We start from the raw sequence: 24198 nt of genomic DNA on the forward strand, positions 1-24198 counted from the left end.
TTAGATGCAATATTCGAAGATGAAACCGAGCGTAGGCAAACTATGATTTCACTGCTGATATATTGCCACGCGACATCTGTGCTACTAGGTACCGGATCTAGTGACGTACGTATAGTAGCGAACGTAATTAGGTGTATCTTAATATAGTTGCTGCTATGTACGCTTTACTACATAGGTGCCTATGTACGCATATGTCGCGTAGAAATATACCGGGTGATTTGTTTCAAATTCAAACATATTTATTACAAAAAAAAAAGTCCGTATGCGGTTTGTGCGGGGGACATTATGTGGGTGGCTAATCTTTGCGACAGTCGGCTAATTAATTAAAATTCGTTAATTAACTTTTTAATTAGTGAAAATAAACATATGGTTCCAATTAGAAACTTAGAGAGCGTCATGAAGAACCACTAAATCAACTCTCTTTAGAACGACTTGAAACTCGGGCGCGCCAGAGTTACCACTCGTGAAGCAGGCGCAAAGCTAGCGGTTGCGGAATGCGATAATGATCTAATTATGTACAGGGGGAACAGCGCACCCGCAAAACAGTCACTCAAGTCTACACACACACAAAAGAAAGAGACACTTACGCAGCGCTGACTGACAACCCTCTCGGGTGTATTTACACTTTTTTATTTTCTTCTTTTTGTATTACAGGCTAAGCTCAGGGAGAATATAACTGGTCTTTTTTCTTTACTTTCGATATGAAGCTATATATAAAGCTACCTAGATTGAAATTAATATAAAGCTAGGTAGTCTAACTTTTTTTTTTTTTGCAATAAGGTAAAAGACGGAGAACTAACACATTTGTCGTTATGTTTTGCGATATTCTCTGCCTCGATAATTTCTCTTGTGAGCTAGTTGTGGTGCTTGCCAAGCGCGGCGCAGTTACTCAGCAGTACTGAGCAGCCACAGTCTCGACAGTGAATGATTAAATGTCCCGAGCTTTTGTTAGTGAATGTGTTCTTAAGCTCACGAAGGCGATAGCTAAGACACTTTCCGGTCTGACCTATGTAGAGTTTTTCACAAAAGAGGGGAAAAGAGTACACCACATTCTGTGTACAAGGGACAAAGGTGTTCTTATGCTTCTGTTTGCAGCCGACAGTTGTAATTGGTGGGGTATTTACTTTTTTTGCACAAGCTGCGGAGTTTGTTAAGAGCTGAGAAGATGACTTCCAAGTTTACTCGGTTAGCTATTTTCTTCAGTCCGTGAAAAAAAATTATGAATATATGGCACAATGATGGGTTTCTTTGTTGTTTCTTTATAATTTGTTCTTATAATTCGTAATTTTTTCTCGCGGATTGAAGAAAATAGCTCACCGAGTAAACTGGGAAGTCATCTTCTCAGGTCCTACCAAACTTCGCAGGCTGACTTCCAGGCGGCGCAGCCTGTACAGCGAGCCACGCGCTCCTCTGTTCGTTTTTCATTTTCCCTCGATAGTACATACGCATCTATGCGGTAAAGTGTATATAGTAGCAAAAAGTATTAAAATTCACCTAATTACCTTTGCTACATACATACTTCACTACCTCTGATGCCCAGTAGCACGGATGTCGCGTGGCAGTATATCAGCAGTGAGGTCATATATTTTGCCTATTCCCTGTTTCATCTTCGAATATTGTATCTAATATTTGTAAAAGAAAGAAACGAGAGAAAATGTAAATTTACGTAACTAAAACAGGATATCTGCTCTTAGGCTTTCACAATAATTGGTTCTATAAAACTTGTAACGTTGCAGAAATTATCTTCCACCTTAGTTTTCTTTGCGTGATTTAACGGAACTTGTGATTTTACATACATTTTCTGTGCTGGGATTTTTTTGTAACTGCTTTTACAGAACTTGTGATTTTACATAAATTGTCGTTTAGTGAGAAACAGAAAATGAATGTCAAATAACAAAAAAAAATTAAAAACATAAAACAGTTTTACAGAAATTTTCTAGCAAAAAAGCTGCCAGACAAATTCTGTTTTTTTTTTTTTGTTTTTTTTTTTACACTTGTTTTTACAGCGTGGCGGAGGACGGCGTACAAATCGTTAAAATAAAAAAAAAAAGTCCAAGACCGAGTGGCGCCTAAATCCTATCGGGTCATCTCTGAGAGCGGCAGAACGCAACGAAGGAACAGACGGCCCCTCCTTACTACCCCCGAGGACTTCAACAAAGGAGAAAGGGACACTACGCGTGTGACCAAGTTTTTTACCAACAGCCGTGACTATTGTTTCAGCCTTACCGGGGGTGCAACGGCAGAGCCTGCTGGTTGGTCTGGCAACCCAGGCACCAATCATATAGCATGTTGAAATACGGTCCTCGTGGGCGCCATTAAATACGTTCGTTGTTCGTTGGAACGTTGCTCGTCTGAGCCTCACCGCTTCGCGACGCTACAGTGATCCTCTTCCCGGCGCCCTCACAACCTCCGGTATAGACAAGTGACTGCTTCGACTCTTCACCCCAGATGATGCATTATTTATTTCAGAGCATGAAAAACAAGCAGGCCTCTCGCTCCGCTACGAATAGACCCTTCCGGAAATTCCTAAAATGCGTCACTCGGACCCCACGTGACCTCGCATGGCTCACGGAATTGGGGGGGCATTCTGATGTACCGCCCGTGTGACAGCACGGACGAGTGCTCAGCCTGAGTTGATAATACTCTGTTTCACCTTATGATGTACCGCAGGAAAGGCTAGAAGCGCGAGCTCCTTGCTCTAGGGCACATCTCGGCTTCAAGCCTTGTCTGCGGTACAACATAAGGTGAAACGGAGTATAGTACCTTCGTGTGTCCACAAAACGACCACGCTCGGCTGTGAAGATTAGAGATCCAAAAGTAAGTTTGTATTTCTCACTTGGAGCGTTGTGAATCACCAATGCTTCGCCCGTATCACTTCATTGACAAGTTTTCATCGACCCGCGACTTATCGACAACATTTCCCCGCTGCTCGTTAAATCGACTACTACTACGACGCCCGATTGGGCGTCGAAGGCATAGTCGTGCGCCCGTCATGCAACGTGAAGGCAACTTCGGCTTCGCTCAGGGAGTTTTAATTTAATCTCAGGCTCGAGTAGGCACCCCACCTGGTGGAACCGCCGATCGTTAAGTAAGGCTTTGCAATGGGGAGAATGTGCCACCGCTGCGTTGATGAGGCTCCTGAAGCCCTCTTCACAAGTCTGCGACATAAATGCCACAAAAAAGTCGATTTCTAAGGCTCTGTCGGGAAAAAGACTCTGCCGATGAAACGATCTGTCACTACCGACAAGACGGATGGCAGTTTTGAAAAGCGCGGATCTTTACTAGCTTCAGCATATAGAGCTCACACAAACTAACCCTCTTGAGCGCCAACTACCATCGACTTCTGATCGTTTCGTTGTCCCTGCTTCAAGGGACTTGCAACTCGCCGACGACAGCACCGACCTGAGCCGCAAGCGTAGCAACGTGTCCTTTTTTTTTTTCTTTTCAGAAGGGTTTTCTTGTCACAATGTTTTCTTTTATAAGATTTACGAGCTTGTTTAGTCCTTTTTTTATTATTTGGGTCAACTAATAGCTCGTGGGGAAGAGGCCACAATGCTGTTCACGTTCGCAGATTACGTATTTGGTCCCTGAGAGATAATCCACAAAAATACGCGAAAACACAAATAATAAAAAGAAAAGCACTCAAGTTATTTTCTTCTCGCAATTTGTTGCTTTTCTTGTCATTACTCTGTGTGTCAGTGGAGGTTCTCTAATAGACCCTTTCCGAAATTCACTCTGGCCACTGTGATCACTATCATCATCATTTGAAAAATGGCATATGTGTCATACCAATGGCGGCTTTCTAATTACTGGTGAAGGAACATGTTGAAGATACTCCTAAGCTGAGGATTCGAGGCCTATATATTCTAGACGTTAGCATGTTGCGAAACCGGAATTGAATGCAAGCGCTGCGTAAGTGTTCATTTCTCTAATTCGAGCCCAGTGCACCTGTTAGTGACACAAAATCGACTTCGAAACCCCTTGACTTTTACAACTTTATCAAGGCGTCTGTCTGGGTTGGCGCTTCGTTCTGACTGGTTGCATCGTTGTGGGAATCGACACTGGAAGAGATGGTCCAGAAAAACCTGTATAGCGAAAAGTTTATTCTCGTCTGCCGTTGACATGCAAAAGTGACGGTGCCCGATAAAATACTGCAGGCTACGGGTTCATTGCCGCCATTCGTATGGCAAAAGTAAACCGCCATTTCAGCCACCAGATGGCACCGAATTTCGGAAAGGGTCTATCCCAGCTTCGTGCGCCTCCAATTTTTGTTGAAGGTTAGTGTTGGCTGTAATATAATACGTTACACCCCCTTTTCTTTGGAACAGCCATAGGTACTCCCAAAGGTGTATCCGTTCAGAAAAAGGGGGGGGGGGGGTGATTTGTAGACACGTGGTGACGTTTTTGTTCAAACCAGTGTTTTATTCAATTGAAGTGTATTGATAGCAAAAAATTACTGAATTATTTGCGAAAGAAAGAGAAAATGAGAGAGCACAGTCTATAAAACCAGATTTCAAAATAATAAACCATATGCAACAAATCTTACAAACTAATAACGCAAAGAAATTACTCCGTAGAAGCTGAACTGTTCTCGAAGTTCATATCCTCGGCCTTTCGCTGTCAAGTTATAATGCAATTCAAATTGGCGCCAAAGTGACGTTCGTTCTCTTTTGAAAGTAACCGTAACGGTATATAGCGACATTTCTAGGACGATAACGAATCTTATTAACCCATTAATTTTTGCTATTTCGTTGATTTTTTTTTTTAACGGGCACATTGGTGCTTGGGCCCCACAGGTGCCAGAAAGCCCGATACCCAATATCGTTGCTCCGCCCCTTGAAGCTGACAGAGCGGTGCGAGCTACACGTTTGCCGGACCAGACAACCGCCTCCATTTCATCGCCTGACAGCGCCCTCTGCGTGGGTATGGCTGGCAGAGTGGGCATGCGGCGAAAGATCGACGTTTGAGTGGTCCAACGGGCTCGTAGCTTCCACCACCCTGCCAGCTTTGGCCCTTTGCACCTGCCATCAAAGAAACATTTTTAGCGTTCAATCTATTTGGGTAAGTAATTTTGAATGAATAAATAGCTAATTACTGATCTTAAAGGCATAATTTAAAATGCCTCATACTATTGTAACGTGGGTGTATTAAATAGTTCACGATGATGCCGAGCAAAACTATAATGGAAACCATGCCTTTAAAACTATTATTTAATATTTTAAGAACTCGGAATTCATTAATTACCCAATTATATTGAACTCTAACAATTTCACTTTGACACAGACCACTACGGCATCAGGCTTCTTTATTGTGCGATGAGTAGTTTTTGCAGTAACGAGTTTGCCCGTTTCCCCGGAAACACGCTCTTTATGTCAAAACAAATATTTTATACATTTTGGAATAGAACTCCACTTGCAGCGATTCTGGCGCATCAGGATGTAGTGACAACCACTGTACAGTCAGCGTAGATTAAGACATATTTAGATGAATTACGCCGATACAGTGTTTAAATACATGATTATACACAGTGGAGTTAATTACGCCTTTAGTAAAACAAATATATATGATCCGTCTACTACAAAAAGAACCTCAAATAAATAAGGGCCTGATGAATCCCAGTGAAATTACATGAATACCAAATAAATAGCACTAAAAGTACGAATATCCTAAATCATCAAAACCGTTTTCATGAACGTGAAAAAACAAACAGAATAATAAAATCACGCAAAAGAAAGACATACATACAAGTATTTCATGTAGCAGGCACATTGATTGATGTCATGGGAATTCAGCAACTGGCACCGGTCAAAATGAAAAAAAGGACGAAGAATATTAAGAAATGAGATAGGAAATAGCACTGCATTTCTAAATCTTGGAGTCATGTATATTCTGTTGCTGTCCTATGAGTAAAGCAATATTTTCCAGCTTGGTGTGTTAAATAGTTTGGAATATAATTTTATTTTTACATCTTAAAATTCTGTTGACCCCTCCGCATTACTAAGTTTTTCTTATAGTTTCTTAACTTTTGCAATATCCAAAATTGCTGCTATTGAAAGTCGTTAGTTATTTTAATAATTTGTGCATTTAATATTCATGGTCATGAGTAGGCCGACTGGTTAGGAAAATAAGTGGCCCTACAGACAACCCAGAGACTCCAGGTGCAGCACGAGATTAATGACTCTAAATGAATAAAAAATACTAGGCTTCATGTAATTATTTTTTCATGTACAAAAAAAAAAAAACAGGGTCACTTCATCTCAGGTAAATTCAATATCTAATCTGTGTTTACATGATACATAATAGGCTGAAATATTTTCGAACCATTCGAAACCTGCACTGCTCGCAAGTAGAACTCCTGCAGGTCTATCGCCAAACGAAACGAACATACGTCGGTGCTCGAGTATTTCGCTTGAATCCCCTCCACAACTATGATGCACGTTGCTGTTTCGATCACTTGCGATGTATCTTCCGATGAGTGTGTAAATTGCTATAAGCCGCAAAGGCTCTACCGCAGGTCTCGCACTTGAACGGCTTCTCTCCGGTGTGAATTCTCTCATGATTCGCCAAGTTGGTTTTCTGAGTGAACGCCCTGCTGCACGTGTTGCACCTGTACGGCTTCTCTCCGGTGTGAGTCCTCACATGAATCGTCAAATCGGATTTCTGAGTAAACGCTCTGCTGCACGTGCTGCACTTAAACGGCTTCTCTCCGGTGTGAATTCTAACGTGATTCGCCAAGGTACGTTTCAGAGTAAACGCCTTGCTGCACGTGTTGCACCTGTACGGCTTCTCTCCTGTATGAATTCTTTCGTGATTCGCCAAGGTACGTTTCAGAGTAAACGCCTTGCTGCACGTGTTGCACCTGTACGGCTTCTCTCCTGTATGAATTCCTTCGTGATTCGCCAAGCTCCATTTATGACTAAACGCCCTGCTGCACGTGTTGCACTTGAACGGCTTCTCTCCGGTGTGAATTCTAACATGAGCTGTCAAGTAATCCGTACGCGCAAACGTTTTCTCGCAAACACCGCAACTGAAGGGCCTCTCTCCAGTGTGTGTCCTCTCGTGGATGGCGACAGCCGTTGCGGAATTGCTTGAGTGAGGACAGAAGCGGCACGGGTGCTTGTCCAGTTGTCGGTGCATTTGCGGCTTCTGTGGGCCCGACAAGCTGGTCTCGGGAGAATTGTCACCCCTGTGGCTGTCACGGTCGATGGTATCCACTTTGTCGCCAGAGTATGCTTCAATCAAGTCTGTTGGGATGACAACAGAGCAAGAAAGGTCGGTGCATTTTTTATTGTTTTAAACATGGTCCAGTATACCTACATTATGCCGGTGCGGCCTACAGTCCGTATTCATTCATTTGAGATGTTAAAAAGGTTCATTCGCAAAGCTAATAAATGTCTACAGGCGATCGTTAAAGACTCGACTCTGGCAGCCCCATGGTGCGGCAGCTGTGGTGGCTTGCACGTTCTGCTAACCAAGTGCGGAAGGGAAGTCAAGCCGCCGCGGCCGCTGCTGCACAGTGTTGGCGGTAACGTGTTACAAGTGACGTTGTTACCGGTAGCGCCTTTCTTCTTTCAGTAACGTAGTGACGTATTCATTACTTTTCTAAATCTACATATTTTCTAAATTTTGCCTGTCTTTTTCCCACTCAAAAATTTCCGCTTTAGAAAAACCCCAACCCCCGCCTGTCATCTTAAAGTCGAAACACGCTGTCGCCAAAATAAACCAAAAGCGCTGTTACCGTCAATTTATAAATAAAAAGTAACGCAAAAGTAACGTGCGTTACTTTCTGTCGGCGACAGTATCGCGTTCTTTTATTTCTCAAGTAACGTAGTCCTTTACTTTTTTACGGTAACGGCTACAACACTGCGGCTGCATAACGCTGCCAGTACGGAGCGCTGGGTGATATGTTGACATTCATGATGATTGCGATTGTGTTAAATAACGCTGGAAGGGTCTTCCACACACTTACAGATGATTAGGTTACACAAAATACCATTCAATAGGCTCGTAGAATAATCGTTGTGTGCCTTAGAAACTTCGAAAATAGCTAAGGTACATAGCGATTATTTTACGAGCGATTTGAAACAGCGAAAAACGCGGTTCTATATCGACAATGATGTGGACATTTGCTACTCTAAAGCTGAACTTCGGCGACACAAATAATGTTGAGCAAAATTTCAATCATTTGAACCAGCGAAACATTTTTGGGCTATTTCATGCGTCGAAAATAATTTATAGCATTTGTTGTGAGAGCTACTCGATGAACCGGAACTAAAGGAGAAAATATAATTTTGTAATAGAAGTAAGCAGCTCAGTATGGTACATTTCTCTGATATCACATATTATGTATGCGGTATAATTTTTCGGTTTGGTGCAGGCCGCTAATTAAAACCTAATGAAGTTTCCACGTGGGGAAATGTTTCTGTACCACATCAGACTCCTCACGCTTTCCATTTTCTGGAAAACTGAGCCTACAAAAAGGTTTTCTATCCGTGTGGGACCGTTCATGAATCTGTGAGGGTGTGGTAAGAGGGTGCGAGGCTGGATGAGTGTTATCCCGTGTGCTTCTTCTCGTACCTGGTGTTGTTAGTTCCGTGGGCACCATAAGATTGGGGGCAGAAGTCGCACCGCCGTCTGTCCTCCCCTCCTGGTCCATCTTCAATGGTTGCCTCTGCAATTCGGCTCCCTGGAACGAGAGCTCCGTTCCCTTGTCCTCGCAGTCCGTTCTCTGCCATTCGGAGTCGAATGCTGCGTGGGCAATTTCTGTTAGGAGTGAAGATCAAATTTTCTTTAGTTCCTTTGTTTTATACTATACCAATACAGAAGCCCAATCAGAACGAACTTAACGAACAAGCAAACATAGACACATCATGCTGAAGAAGTAGACAAATTTAGGGGTTTACATTGATGTTGAGGTGTAATTCAAAAAAAGTAAAATAATCATATCACGATCAAACACGTGCACCATAACTGGATACTGAATACGCCCAAAACGTCGATTGTAAAAATACACGCGAATCAAACATAAAAGCGATCCTTCTCTATTAAGCACGAGATTCAAAGGTTTTACTTCACCTTTAAATACGTGTTAAAGGATTACGTCGATACAGTCCTACACAAATCGACAAAGACACAACTGGGTACGATGAAGGGGAGTGGTTTAGTTACATTGCTCCTGCTCTGTAGTGCTGAAAAAGGCAGGCATGCCACAAAACCAACAACTGCACGGTATATCGCAGCCACAGGTTTTGTGAATTACGCGTTAACTAAACGGACAGAGTTTGTCGGCGACCGCAGGTAGGAAAGGGAATAAAAATGTTGCATGTAGTTGGCTGAGCTGTGGCTATTCCCTATTTGATCCAACTAGTCGGTTCCATTCATCTGGGGGAAAATGTAGCCCACAGGTTTGGCACTGCCAAAGTTGAACTGGCTGGTGGCTGGGCCGTCCTTCCTAGGCAGCTAAGGGTCGATCACATTTGCGTTAAGAGCATTTCCGGTTAGCTCGGCCTGCAAAGTATAAAAGAATGAGTATTAATAAACAGTCGCCAACACAGTTACTTTACCTGCCATCAAATATCGTGACATTCGATGAGCAAATCTAAAACTGAAGGATACCAGTGCCTGGAATTGGTCCAGTTGGCTATTCATTACTTGATTAAACGGCGGAGTAAATGATTACGAATTACGACGCAGAAACGAGAAAAAGAATGCGACAAATGGGAAAACGCGCATTTGCAGTACAGTTCAATAAGGTAAAGGACTGAAGGCCACTTTCGAAATTAAACAGGGCATGGATAACAACACCATTTATCAGTAGGAGGGTACCTGCGAGACATTTCAAACTTAAGAACACGAAAAAATTAAGTCCTTTGGGCCTATACCATTTCCAAGTGTGTATGTTTTACCCAAATACTAATGACATATTTTGATTATAACGAGAGATGTTTCTTTATATATGCAACGTTTAACCACTAGGGAGAAGGAAAATGGTAACCGGTGGCGTCAGTGCTGCATCCACGCGCCTAATGCTATCATTTATAAAATGAAATGCAGTGTAGATTAATCAATCAGACTCACGTTTTGCCAAAAACTAACAGAAGCGGGGCTCACTGAGGAAGAATTGGGTTTAGCTGAGATACTTGGTTGACGTTCACGAGTTCCTTAGAGACCCGTATAGGCTCCTTGCATTGACGTCACATCGCCCACATTTGCACACCAAGTAAAAGGAGGAGAGGGAAGCTGCTTTTGTAAGAATTTTGAGTGACGGGTTAATCTTCTATAATCTTCTGGGAGGAGAATAGCGACGCCTGTGCAAATCCGGAAGGCACAAAGGAGGGTCCTGATAAGAGGGGAGCTCCTTCTCCCCCTCTTCTCTGGAGGGTATCGGAAATGACGTCATGTGCAAGGAGCCTATTGCTAAAGAGCACTTTAGATCACCCAGAAGTTTATTACAAATAGTTACAATTTGGTTGATTGATCACCAGTATAAATTGATTACCATTCATCACCAGTAAATAGTTTACAGTCCCTATTGCAAGAAAATATCTTTTTTATTATTTTTTCAGACTCAAGACGAGCTTAAAGTGGCATTCCCCTTTCCTTCGTCCCCATTAAAGGAAGCCGAAACACTTATTTAAAAAAAATGAGATACAGGTTAATTCTAGCGTAGTTTTATTTAGTAAAACTGAATATTCCGTTCGTTTTCTCCGAAAATGTAACCAAACGCGAGGAAACACGCAAAGGCTCCGACTAGGATCTTTCGGCAGCCAAGCGCGTGTCGCTCGTATGACAGCGCGTGCAATCGCAACCTTGCCAGTCCCCCGCTCTGGCACCAGTCGTGACATATTTTTATTAAGTTCTTAAAAATAGCAAGTGTGCGCGTGCTTAGCTTAGATAGGAACTGAAGATGCGCGAAAGCGGAGATTGAGAAAGCTCCTTTTATGACGGCACGCTCCGAAAAGGATGGCCTTCAGCAGTACTTTCAAAATGATTTTCTGCCACCCGGAATTCCCGGAAGCCAAATTAAGACGATTTAAGTTTGCTTCCTCACGTACAAAACCGCTTCAGCTTCCTTTTACAGGCGTGTCATCTTCAAGACCGCCATAGCTGAACAGTTTTTTAATCCTTCGTTAGTTCGTTCGTGCTTTTGTTTGTGCATTTTCAACACCCTATATCCACCTCCTCTGTAACGTCCTCCCGGACCGTGCTGAGGCAATGGTTCAGGCTGGAACATGGCGATTATTACAGATTTTGTTCAGGCCTGTTTTACCAGCTAGGTTACAAGATAACATCTTTCTTTTCAAAACCAGTTTTAGCGGTCGGTGCTTGGTCCATGGCGAGAGCGATAACATTCTGGGGTACTGATTGAACGTGATGTCCTAGAGTTTTACTGGGCGAGAGTTATCGGCCAATGATATATCTTTAGTTGGTTTCAGAGTTCTTTTGGTGATAACTACTCACTAACACACGGATGGTGACAGGAGTCTCGCGGTAATATTTCTCCCGAGTGTACTACATGCATAGGAGAATTTGTGCTATATGCGGCAGCAGAGCATGAGATTTTCAGAGGGAGCCCTCGTTGTCGATTGCATCAAACGGGAATTATAGATGACCTTTATAGTTTCAGCTGGCGTTTCGTATCACTTCGTCGCGGCACTCGGCTTTCAGCAGATGGCTGCCTTTATTCCGGTCCGGTAACCGGAGACGTGTAAGTATTTACTTGTTTACCGTTTGTCTGCGAAGGACGCTTCGTAGCAGACGAATTATATTGTTCACTTACGTTAGCAGACTAATCATCTCCTGACGTTTTCGTGACTCATTCCGTGAAGTCCCGGTAACACTGCTCGTACACCAAGCAAAAGGCATGCAGTGTGCAAACACCATCTGAGGCGCGTTTCTTTCTCGTGTCTTCTAATATTGGGCCTACCAAAACTGTTTGTGGGCGTGTTGAAAGCATTTGTACATGTGCGCTTCTAACACATCTGCGGAGAGTTTTGGTTGGCCCAATATGAGAGTACTGAGATAAAGGAACCAATTTTGGCAGTTGACACACTTGCAACTGCTTACGACCGGAAGGGCTTGTGAATCATATCTTGTGACTGCCGATGGCCGGCCGCTCCTCTGCCGGTTATATGTAGTCGCCAATGTTTTAAGCACCTGTGGTTTGTAAGCATGGCAGTAAGAAATGTGTAGATCTGCCATTACTTCAGCAAACAATAAACATAACGCGCACATAGCACACATTGTTTCATAGTTTTAGAAATAGGACCACCTCCAGACATTTTGACATAGTAAAACAAAAGTAAGACACTATTCAGTTTGTCCGCATTAAGGCATACTTAGAGGGATTATACAGTTTAAATAAATAAATGGATGAAAGCCTCCGCTAGGCTTTGAGAAGGGGGAGCGGTGAGGGCGGTTGGTCGGTACAGTAAGGTAAGACAGACAATGAAAAGTTCGCGCGCAGCAGGCTCAACTGTAGCCGTCTCATTTGATCTGGCCCTGTCGCATTTGTTTAAAGACAAAATGGAGCACAAAGGCTTTGCACCGCCGAAGGGGGATTCGGCTGGTGACAGGCCACCTTTGCAAAGCAGCGAAGTGCCGTTCACATCTGTGTCGAAATCCTTGCCTAGTTTGATCTGCAAGATTCAGAAAGACGACGATTAATAAACAGTAAAGAACGGAAAGCGACAATAGTTGTTTGTACCCTTCAATACCCATATTCAGCAATACTGAAACTGGGTGCGAAATTTGGAAACCTATGTCAAATGAGGCATAAAGAGTACAATTAAGCTTTACATTTGAATTATATGATTATGCACTCATCACCCCAAACAGGTTATGTTAAGAGACCGCCCAGCGAATCGGTAAACGAGATTTACCGTCCAATTCAACCGATGCTATTTTATGCTGTGATTGAAATCCTGTTCATGTGATTTTGACACGCCTTATTTCGAAAACGGGATCAGTATTTAAACTTGGTTAGGGGCTGAGGCGTATAAAGATGGGACCAATCAGGTCTCAGATTAATGAAGGTGCACAGAGTACAGCTGCATGTGCGTCTCCGGGTGTCAGCCATCCCAGCTTTTCTAATTCTTGGAAGTAGTTGAGATTTCGAATGTCTGCAGTGTCAATCTTCTTTCCTTCGTCATTCTGCACTGCCTTGGCCGACTGTTAAAGAGACACATCACGTATGAGATTAATATATTGTAGTGTTTTCAAGCTGAGGAACAACCTTAGGTGTCTACATCTGCCGGTTTATAGCTCCACTCCTGAACAAGACAGCAAGGCTGAAGAGGCAGCGGTGGCTCCAGAGTAGAATGCCTGAATGTTGCTGGACGGCCCTTGCAGAGTGGCGGTAACACTTGCGTCTGCTAACGGAGCCGCCACCTTGTCTTCAATCTTTTATGAGGTCATCACGCTGTTATTTTCATTGAACATTGCAACTTGTGAAAAGGCACCGGGTAACCCAAAGAACACACAGCGTTAGTTTCAAATTTGAGTGGTAGGTTTGTTGGTCAACAAACATTCCTGCACAAAAATAGTTAAGATGTTGGAAGATCAGCTGTTATTTGCAAAGAGGAGGAAGCATGTTGCGTAGGCAAGGGTTGGGAGGGGAGAGTGGTTGTTGAGGGTCCGAGACCCTCTAACATCTTGACGAGCCCCCCCTGCAACAATCCTGCTATGAAGCGCGGAGAGCGAACAGACACGTCGCAACTGTGGCCCAGTAAATGCGGGATTAGCGCCGAAGAGTGGCCTTTTTTTTTTTGTGTCCCGAAGCTCAAGGAGATTTGCCGTATTTAAAGAAACGGTTTGTCCCAGCTTCTCCCCAACGTATAGGAACTCTCACGCACCACACGAGGTGTAGAAACTGCTGCCTCCTCCAAAGGGGTCAACGAAAGGCAGCAGCCGCTCTGAAGCCCATTCGGTGCTCCCGTAGTTTGTGCTGTACTTGAAGGATAGTGTGCTAAAGGGCAACGCAAAGATGACCACTTTGCATTGCCTTTCCTCCCAAAACTCAGAATATGCAGGTCTGTGATGATTCGAATATCGTTCGAGAAGCTTAATAATTCCCCCAACGAAATTGAAAAAAGAAAAGGAAAACTGATCTGGGAGGTATTTAAAGAACTTGGCATTTAAAGTACTATTTCAAGTAGAATTAGAAAACTTGTACTTTACTTTAAGTAGATTTTCTAAACACGAACTTTTACTTTACTACAATATTTTTTTCTGGTAATTTCTGAAGAAAGTAAAATTCCCGACTTTAAAGTACATTCCCCAAATATGGAAACAAATAATGGCGTATCGTCATGTGAAAACGCGCTATTGTCTTTCGAGACGTCATCTGGCAATCACTCTGGGTGAGATAACGGCAGCTATAAGACCGATAAAATTAAGTGCCTTGTGATAAATAGTTTGTCAGCGAGAGTAAAACAACTACTTCGTGGCGACTTGACTTTACGCAATATTTGCCGCTGTTTCCTAAAAAAATAAAATAATAATAATATGATGCTCCTTCAATTATCTTTGGAGCAGTGCATACCAGATAAAATATAGTAAGAAAAATACGGTATGAAAAGGCGTCATAAAAGATTGTGTTAAAAATTATTTGTACTTTAAAAGAATTTTTATTTATAGTACTTTACTTCAAGCACATCGCACCCGGTGTACTTACGATACTTGAAGTACATAACCTCCGATTGACTTTGTACTTCACTTGAAATACTTTTTCGATATACTTTACGCAACGCTGTAAACAAGCAAACACTGTCTGCAAAATCAAGCTCGGGCAGCGCTAAACCTCAGAGCAGAAATGATGCATCCGCAGTACATCATTGCCCTTACGGGTCTCTGCTTGAAGCGTGGAGCGAAATCTTGCACTGCATTATCTCCTAAGTTCGATCCCCCCCCATAGAGTTATTATAATGTACGCTAGAGGTTCAACTGGCGCTAGTGTCTATGCGACTTCCGTGACGCAAATTGAAGCAGACAGCAACCAGTCTACTTTTCCAGTCTTCCCGTGTATTCCTATGGGAAAGCGCGCGTGCATTTTGTCTCTTCGCCGGAAAATAACACGGAACACTTTGGTTATTTGGGTCGTACCGAATAGTATGTACCGTGATTAACACTGTAAAAGTGCAGTTGCTTTAGTTAGCGCATTTTTCTTCATCAGTGACCGATGTTTAACTTCGCTACATTTCAGTCCCAAACGTGTGTTCCGCAGCAGGTGTGTAGAAACAAGCGACGATTTGAAGCAAAATTACAATCGAAAGGAATGTAGAGTGTGTTCAAGGCTCGCCAGCAATCCGGTGACGCTTATATATTGATAATATGCCAGTCCTGTCACTATATAAAGATGACCCCGTCGTGCATGAGCGGATAAAAACATTCAAAACGTAGAGAATAAAAACCGTGGGCTATAAAAGTTGTCTCTTCGTATTGTTTTCTCTGCCGGGCAGCTTTTATCGGGCACTTGTTCTCAAAGATTTCGAGCGTGCGAGAAATATTTTGAACGTAGAACAGCAGCTTCGCTCATAGCAGAAAGAATAAAACGGTACTTACTTATTTAAAATAGGAATAGATTACGTCGCCTTGAATTAATTTTGATCGTATATGTACGTGTAGTTACTGATCCGGTGTTACTGCGCAGTTCTTGCCGTCTTTCTTAACTTCCAGTTGTTCTTCGTTCGTTTGGCAGGTATATCCCCCACGCTGAAAAGCTCCGACGTCGTGTTCGCGCTAACAGTGTCCGACAGTGCACATAAATACACGTACGAAGCCGTTTTAGCACCGTTTTTAATGCGATGAATTTGAAAAAAAAAACACCGTAACTGACCAATTATTTCGTCGGCCTGACTGAGAAATGTTCCAAGCTACCTAGTACGTACGAATTATTCGGGATATTTGCTCTTATGATCGAGCGCAGAGAGAAAATGCACTCACTTTTTCCCATAGAAATGCATTACCGGAAGTCAATTTTCGACTGGTTGCTGTCTGCTTCAATTTGCGTCAGCACACTAGCGCCACTTGAACCTCTAGCGTGCATTATAATAACTCTATGCCCCCCCCCCCCCCCTCTCCCCCCTTCCCAGTTTGATCTGGTTGTGTTTCGGCGCGTGGAGCAAAAGCTTACGCTGCAGAATCTCCTGGGCTCGATATCCCCCCCCCCCCCCCCCCGCGTTCGTGTAATCACTACTGCGTGACAAACGTTGAAAAGCCCCAGGTTAGCGGTTAATAATTGTACTGCACTTGCTAAATTTCCCATCTTAAGCCAAGAGACAAGTCACTCCTTGAGGCGTACTAGCATCAAGTCTGCATACACATTCAAGCAACAGAGTTTTTAGATTTTTGCATCGTCCGTTGTCATCGCCGCTAAAGACAAACACATTCTGTCCGCTATTCGCGCAAGGCCAGGGAAGTCGGGTTTTCCCGTCGGCCGCGCTGCACGGAGATGCGGAGACTGATAATTTTTGTAAGGGGAGGACCGCGACGAGTCCGCGACGTGCCTGCAAAAGCAGCGCTTTTTCTCATGCAGCCTCGCGATCAGAGAAAGAGTGGAAGTCTCTGGGCACCGAAACGTTGGGAGGGTGGGATGAGGAATAAAATTTTCGAGAAGGAATGAAGGAGAGAGAGACGGTGCCTGGGGTATTGCAGCCGCCGCCGCACGAAGGAAATGGGGGGGGGGGGGGGGGGGGGGGGGGGCTACGCGGCCTGTTGCAAAACGTACAGCGCCACAACGGAAGGGAATTTGGGGAACCCTCGGTACAGATCACGCGCTTTCTCGTTGCGCCTCCGCGACTGCGCGCGCGTCCAGGCAGCTACAGCCAGCAGCCATCCGCCGAGTCGTACGTCGTTGGCGACGTACCGTATCTGTGGCAGCGTAAAGGCGTCGCGACAGGTGAACCTATTTGAGTACGTTGTTCGTCGTAACTGACCTTTTGCACCGCAACCGTGGCAGGTTTCGAACCAAGCGCACATGAAGGCTCCCTAGTTTCGACAAGGCGTTGGTGCAGCAGACGATAGAGCCGGTACAAAGGGAAGGACGAGAAAGGGGCAGCCGTTGGCTCGTCGCTCGTCCGACTCGGCTGCACAAAAGTTGTTGCCGTGGTAACCTGCGCCTGCTCGCGTATGCCACGTGGTAGCGGGACGAGAGACGGTGGGAGGGGCGGACCAACGATCTTGGGATTTTCAAAAAGAACCGATTTCCGTCGCAGTAATCGACATCGACTTGGGAAAATCCGCTTTTACCTGGCCTTGGCGGGAACTGTCACACGAGCTTGGAACGGACGAGCTTCAAACTTCAGCAACACGCAACGAAAAAAAAAAAAAAAGTTGCGGCCGATGCGATAGTTGAGAATTCACGCACTGGTGGTCGATAAAAATCATGTTGTAAATTACGTTCCTTTCTCCTTACGTGCAAGCGAAACTGAAGCTACCAGCCCGAGCATGAAAGCCTGAAACGGTGTCAGCACTGCTCGAGCCCGCGTGCAAATCATGGCCGCATAGAGCTTGGTGACTTCGCTCGCACCTAAAGTTAAAGGGCAACTCCGCTCAATTTCGAAAATTTCGAGATAGTGACTGATTTTGCTTTAAGAAGCACTCAAAAACAATCCCCGATCCTTTGTTTCGCGAAAAATAAAATATTTTTCGTGCAATTTTACTTTATCCATGATCGCAAACCGAAACCGAAACGGTGACGAAGCCGGACAACATTGTGTTTTCGACATCACTGAGCATGTACACCCACGTGATATACAAGGGGTCACGTGACCTATCACGCGGACAAGCGCTTCGCAGTCATCGTCGCGTCGTCTGCAAAGCACGTGCCGCCGCTACATCGTTTTGTCCGACAGATTTCGTGGAAAAAACACACCAAGAGGTAAGTTTCCCCGAAAGCATAATTTGTAGGAATTCGTGGAAGGCAAACTCTAGGAAAGCGCACGTAAATACGCTTTGTCGAGTCTGAGGTTCAGACGTGTCTTGCCACGGAAGACGGACGGCACGGCGTCCAGCTTCAACCTCGAGTGCTTCGTCGAGAGGCCACCGTCGGCTAACACGCGCAAATTCTTCTCGTAACACTTTGGTAAAAAATGATCCCAACAGACCAATATACGGGCCGTTGGAGATAAAGGCTTCGTGGAGCCCGATCCGTTTACGGCGTCAGTCCAAACTGTCCGACGCTCGCTGCCGGCGGGAGGAAACGCGTGGAAAAGAACTCCTGGGCTGCTCAACTGGTAATGCGAGCAGTCCTTGACACAACACCGAGAGCCGTTGCTTTTGCGTTTTTTACAGGCATCGCACGTCAACGATACGCACCGCACACACAAACCGCGCTCAACGAGGCGACGAGGCGTCGGCGGCAAGGAGGATAGAAGGGTAGGAGAGGGCATGACGTTAGCCGCGTAGCCTCTACAAGTCATGCTCCCTTGACGCCTCGCCTCTTTCTCATTTTCCTCCTTAGTCTCCTCACTCACCACGCCAACGTGACCACATCACGTGACCGTAGCTTTCAGGCAACATTTCATGGGCGCCGCCATCTTGACGTCACGTAACCCTGCCGCCATAGCCGCCCTTCAGTTTCTCGCCGTTCCTCCGCGTTGTGTGCTGCACCGGCCACTACCGGAGCTTTGTTTTCGCGTTCTTTTACGCTCCGCGTTGAAATCGTGTGGTTTCTTTAGGTCTTTTCTATATTTCGGGCTTTTATTTAATCATTTGATATCTATATTTCAACATAGCTCTTGTATTTTCTTACTTATGAAATGGAATCGGACAGCGAATGGATCGACGATGCAAGATTATGGCTTCAGAGACCATGTAAGTTCATCCCATCCTAACGTTTTTCTCGCTAATAAAGGGCAGTCAACAGCATTGCGACATATGCAAATTTCAACTGACTATCCAATCGTGCCTCTCGCTGCATGGCCAACCCGCATGTAAGCGATTTAGCATGCGACGAGACGAGCGACGGCGACAACGACGAGAGTCACCGACGAAGATTTCTCACTGCCGCCTGTTGCATCGCTCGGTTTTTTGGGTTTCTAGAAAACGTCGCTCACCGTCTTGGTTGCCTGCTCCCGCCGCTTCCATGCGGTTTGCCTCGTCGCGCGACTGCCCGAGCGACAGCGAAGCGGGTCACCGTCGCTTGCCTCTTTGCTCGCCGAATCGCTTGCATGCGGTTTATACTTAATATCGAGGCGCCAATGGTTCAATAGTGTGTGCATGGAAATTAATTGAGTATAAACCGCATGTAAGCGATTTGGCGAGCGACCAGATAAGCGACGGCGACCCGCTTCGCTGTCGCTCAGTCAGTCGCGCGACGAGGCAAACTGCATGGAAGCGACGGAGCGAGCGACCAAGACGGTGAGCCGCGTTTTCTAGAAATCCCCAAGCCGGGCGATGCGACGGGCGACGGTGAGAAATCTCCGTCGCTCGTCTCGACGCGCGCTAAATCGCTTACATGCAGGTTGGCTTTACGGAAACGAGCGCGCATATGCGGGGAGAACCACGACTGTCATAGCCTTACTGCCTCAGTTGCAATTTGCATATGTCGCAATAGTGTTGAGTGCCCTTTATTAGCGACAAAAACGGAAGAATGGGATGAACTTACATGGTCATTGAAGCCTCAAAATTTTGTATCGTCGACTCAATCGCTGTCCTATCCCATTTCATAAATAGGAAAATACAGGAGCTAATGTCGAAATATAAATATCAAATGATTAAATGAAAGTACTAAACATTCAGAAAGGCCTAAAGCAAATACAAGATTTTAACGCGCAACGTAAAAGAACACCAAAAATAAGCTCCGTTAGTGGCCTGTACTAGGGTGCCTACATGTTTCCGCTTCGCTTTAGGGTGGCGCCAACTTCTTGTTACCCTTTCCCAGATCCTCTCCTACCGCCATTTTGTCCCACTTCTTATTTCGCTAAACGTAAAACACGTTGAGTTTCTGTAGTGTCGACACACCGGCAACACTGGGAGGCCACTTCCGTTTCCGTTCATAAGAGGAGTCGAAGGCTCAGCGGGATGGCGGTCGTCGTAGCTGTCGCTCTCTTTATTCGGGTTTTTCATATTTTGAAGTTGCGATCAGGAAGTGTGCGTTGCTTTTATCGAAACGCGAGTTCCCGCGACAAAATGGAACGCAGCAGAGCGGCATTGAACGCCGAAACCTCGCCGTCGGAACGAGAGCGGTGAGCGCTCCCTAGCCCTAACGAGGATTAGCGGCGTAGTCCGAGCGCACGACCGGCGAGTGTGACAAAATGGTCGACGAAAACAGCGGAGGTTGCCATGGTAACGAGGTAGGCAACACTGGTTTGTCGTCAACAGGTATCACAAACGTTGTCGCCACCCTAAACAGCGGAGCGGCGGAAACATGTAGGCACGTACCCTAGCCTGTACGGCACACAACGCGGAGCAACGGCGAGAAACTGAAGGTCGGCTATGGCGGCCCGGAAAGCGCGCGAAGGGCGCGCCGACTGGTGGCCGCTCGAGTAACTGACTCGCTGAAAGCGTCTATACACTCCGTGCGGGAACTATAGGGGGCGCTTTGAAAAACGCGCGCAGCGCTGCTAGCGGAGGAGCTGGCGTTCGACTGTGAGGCGGGTTCAGCAGCCTGCGGCGCCTTTTCGCATGCCAAACTGTGGCGGCGGAAGCGCGCGCGGACGAAACATTTGCTTTTTGAGCCGATAAGTTGAGGGTGACGTTGCATGAGTGCTGGAGCAGAAGGGCATTTATCTGTTCTCCACTTCTTATATATTGAGTTTGAGTCGTTATTAGGGGTAATTTCTTTAGTTGCGGCCGGAAAAGGAGTTGGAGCAATTTTCCGTAAAACAAGACGGCCGCCACCATAATTGCTCTGAGTGGGAAATTGATTTCGCTCGTCGCTGTAAACCTAGGACTGCTGGAACGATGATATTTGGAGGCGAGCGAGATGTTCACTAAGTTTGTGCACGAAGAGTGCCAAGTTTCTTTAAGACAGCAGGTGTGAAAGTTATGTTTCTAACGAATAAAGAAATAAAGCTGTCAGGAATATCCAATATTGGACCCAAAATGTTCTGTTATAGCGGGCTGTGCAAAGTGCAGATTTGGGCAGACAGGTACTTGGACTTGACAGTAACATGACACAACACTTATTGTACAAAAATAAAAAGGTGGCATAGGGAAACCAGGTGAAAATTTGGTTTGGACGGCGTAACTCAATGGGAACCGGTTTTGACATGAAAAGGTTGTCAAGAGACTATCACTGATTGTGGGAGGTGGAGACTTTACAGGTAGGAAGGGACTGGTGGACTGTACTTCCAATTGAAACAACTTTACGAAAGGTGGTTCCAAAGCCGAGAAAACAAAGCTGTCGGTCAACACACGGTTTGGCCGCCAAGGGCTGTTGCGGTCAGCTGTTGTGTAATAACCTGTTGTGCGAGGTGCTGATTTTCTGGGCGCAGGTACTTTGACATGACCGTCTCTTGGCACAACACTTATTATAACAAAAAGAGTTGGCATAGCGAAACCAGGTGGAAATTTAGTTTTGGTGGCGTAACTAAATGGGAACCAGTTTTGACCGTCAAAGGCTGTCAAGATAAAACCACTCATCGTGGGAGGTGCACACTTTACAGGTAGGAAGGGACCAGTGGACGGTACTTCCAGTTCGAACCACTTTGCGATAGGAGGCTCTAAAGCCGAGAAAAAAATTGTTGTCTACAGAACTCAGGGTGTCAGCTTTTCCACATCCAAAAGGAGGCTGATCAAGAAAGAAAGCACACCACATAAACTTCCATACTCAAACGTCGATTCTCCAGTGATTCCGAGTTTCATTGTTGTTTTCTTTAGATTTATATTTGTCACTTTTTTACCGTTCGAATCTTTCTTCATGAAGTACAGATTGCGCGCCATACTTGTCCGGAAATATCAATGACACGTACGATGGGGACAAAACTTCTTTGGAGGGCATTCCTCCAACGAAATTGGCACTGCATACCCGCGAGTGTGGGATGGCATTTCAGTTCGTCCCATCGGCGCAGACACATGTAGGCGTTACTGGTACGAAAACGAACGCAGAGCGCAAAGCGGCAGTGTAGAATATGTCAGCCGTGATGACACAACGGCAGACATGATCGGGAGAACAAATTTCTCGCGTCGTACGGCACGGCTCCATCGTTGTCGCTGTCCCAGAAAACATCGGCGAGGTGAAAAACTGCGAAACTTTGTCTCCACGAGATACGACGCATAACTATTGAAGCACTTAATGACGCAGCAGAGGCTGCGTCATTAAGCTGTGAACCCAGCGCTGTGAACCCACCGCAACACCACCACTCCGACTTCAATGCGTACCAACGTACGCGGCGTGGTTTCGGTTTCGTTTTCTCCGGGGTTCTCACTACCTACCTTTGCTACCGGCCACGCGGCGGCGCGCCAGTCGCGTCGCACGGAGTGTATAGGGTACTAGAATAAACCGCAGTCTAGCCTTCGATCTCATAAAACCTACCGGACGGAGCGCGCGCAAGCCTGCAAGGAGCCCTTCTACAATAAACCATCCATCTCACACGTGACATGTCACGCGCACCAATCGCCAGAAAGATCTGCGGTCACGCTGGGCACAAAATCGTTTAAACTTTTTATGACTAGGCTTCACCAATATTGCAACGTGCCCTCTCCTGGTACTTATAACCTCCTTGGTCGGCGGCGTCGGCGCGTTGGCCTATCAGTAGGGAGCCGGCCGAGCGCGTCGTTCACGTTTCTCACGTCGCACGGCGCTGCGAGCGCTGCTCTCCCCGGGAAAGAAAACAAAATGAAAAAAACCTGTACATGCTTGATGACGTCACGGACGTGCCGGGAGGAGAAATTTGGAGGAAGCGGAAATGCAGCCGGGCAGTGTTGTCTAGTCCGCACGTCTCATCCAAAACCAGCAGATTCGTGCTTGTTGAACTTTGAAACCGATTTTAATAAACTTCTAGGCGGAATTTCACCCTAATATTTGCTTTGTGGGCTTTGTAGATGATAACAAAGAGAACTGTATTGTTTTGCACTACTAAAAAAAGAAGCGGAGTTGCCCTTTAAACAAAATATAAGAACAATAATAAGATAAAATACTATTCTAGTTTTACTTCAGGGTGAAATCTAGAAAGCTACTCTAGCCAAAAGCAAAAATTGTACATGAACAAAAAAAAAAGTTCAGAGAGACGGCAGTTTCGACTCAAAAATTGGCTTTCAACGTCGAGATAATCATGCTCGATGCAAACGACCAAACACCAAATAATAGTAGAAAATGGTTGCGCTTACCTGTACCAGGGGGCTAGGTGTCACAAGGCCTCTGGAGTACGAATGTAGGAGTGTATTGTGAACGTCCCTCAACTTGCGATCGCCGTTCACCATGATCACTTTCTTCTTCGGTCCCTGGATCACGAGGCACTCGACGCTCATTGTTAGCTTCAAATTCTTGAAAAAATCGCGAAGACGACGCGGATTTGAAGTAAAGAATACCCTCGCCTGGTTTGCAGTAAGAAAAAGAAGAAAAAGAAAAAGGAGTGGGAACTGTTTCTCTTATGGTGAATTTCGCTCGCAGATCTCGAGCGCCCCAAAAGCGCTCCATTTGGAGCGCGCATATTCCGCTCGCAGATCTGGCTCAAGTTGGTCATCTTTCGCTCGTAGATCTGTGGCAGCGCCCGCTCCACGGAGCGCCCCAAACTCCGCCGAACTTGCTCTGCGGGATTTCACAGATCTCTCCGGATGGATGGATGGTAATCAGAGCCGTATATATAGAGAGTTTGGTCAATGGGAGGCGCGGGCGGAGTCAGGGCGTGCGGCAGAGTCGGAAAGAGGGCTTGGCATGCTCTCTTGACCAACCAGAAGCCGAAAAGAATCCCCTAGCGGTGGTAGCGGCAAACAGTTCTGATCAAAAGTCTATGTTCGTATATGGTTTTAATAAGCGCGTAAGAGTGAAGTGTAGTAACTCTTCGTGGTTGAAAATAGGGTGCACGTGTTGTTTTGATCATGATCATGCAGGAAGATGTAAGAAACGAATGTGTCGCGCAACTCTGTTTTGCGCGGACAGAGTGTGACCGTTCGGACGACACATTCCCGGCCCTGGGCGCTTGGCGTACGGATCATGTCGATCGTTCCGCTAGTCGCACTCTTCCACCATCATTTTGGATTAACGTGATTGAAACATCACGTGTACCATATTTTCAGCAATTGAGAGTTACTCTA

At 45.5% G+C, this 24198-nt stretch overlaps 1 protein-coding gene across 1 annotated transcript; it reads right to left on the reverse strand.

The window, feature by feature from the left end:
* Positions 1–6420: 6420 nt before the first annotated feature.
* Positions 6421–23412, reverse strand: LOC115330285 (zinc finger protein 525-like). The gene is made up of 4 exons (XM_040210951.2): positions 23272–23412; positions 8578–8686; positions 6776–7244; positions 6421–6607 (listed from the first exon to the last, which is right to left on the reverse strand). The coding sequence occupies exons 1-4, from the start codon at positions 23410–23412 to the stop codon at positions 6451–6453; spliced, it is 876 nt and encodes a 291-aa protein (XP_040066885.1). The 3' UTR covers positions 6421–6450.
* Positions 23413–24198: the final 786 nt, after the last annotated feature.

Source organism: Ixodes scapularis, unplaced genomic scaffold, assembly GCF_016920785.2.
Source record: "Ixodes scapularis isolate PalLabHiFi unplaced genomic scaffold, ASM1692078v2 PGA_scaffold4__175_contigs__length_147842914, whole genome shotgun sequence".
NCBI classification, from domain to species: Eukaryota; Metazoa; Arthropoda; class Arachnida; order Ixodida; family Ixodidae; genus Ixodes; species Ixodes scapularis.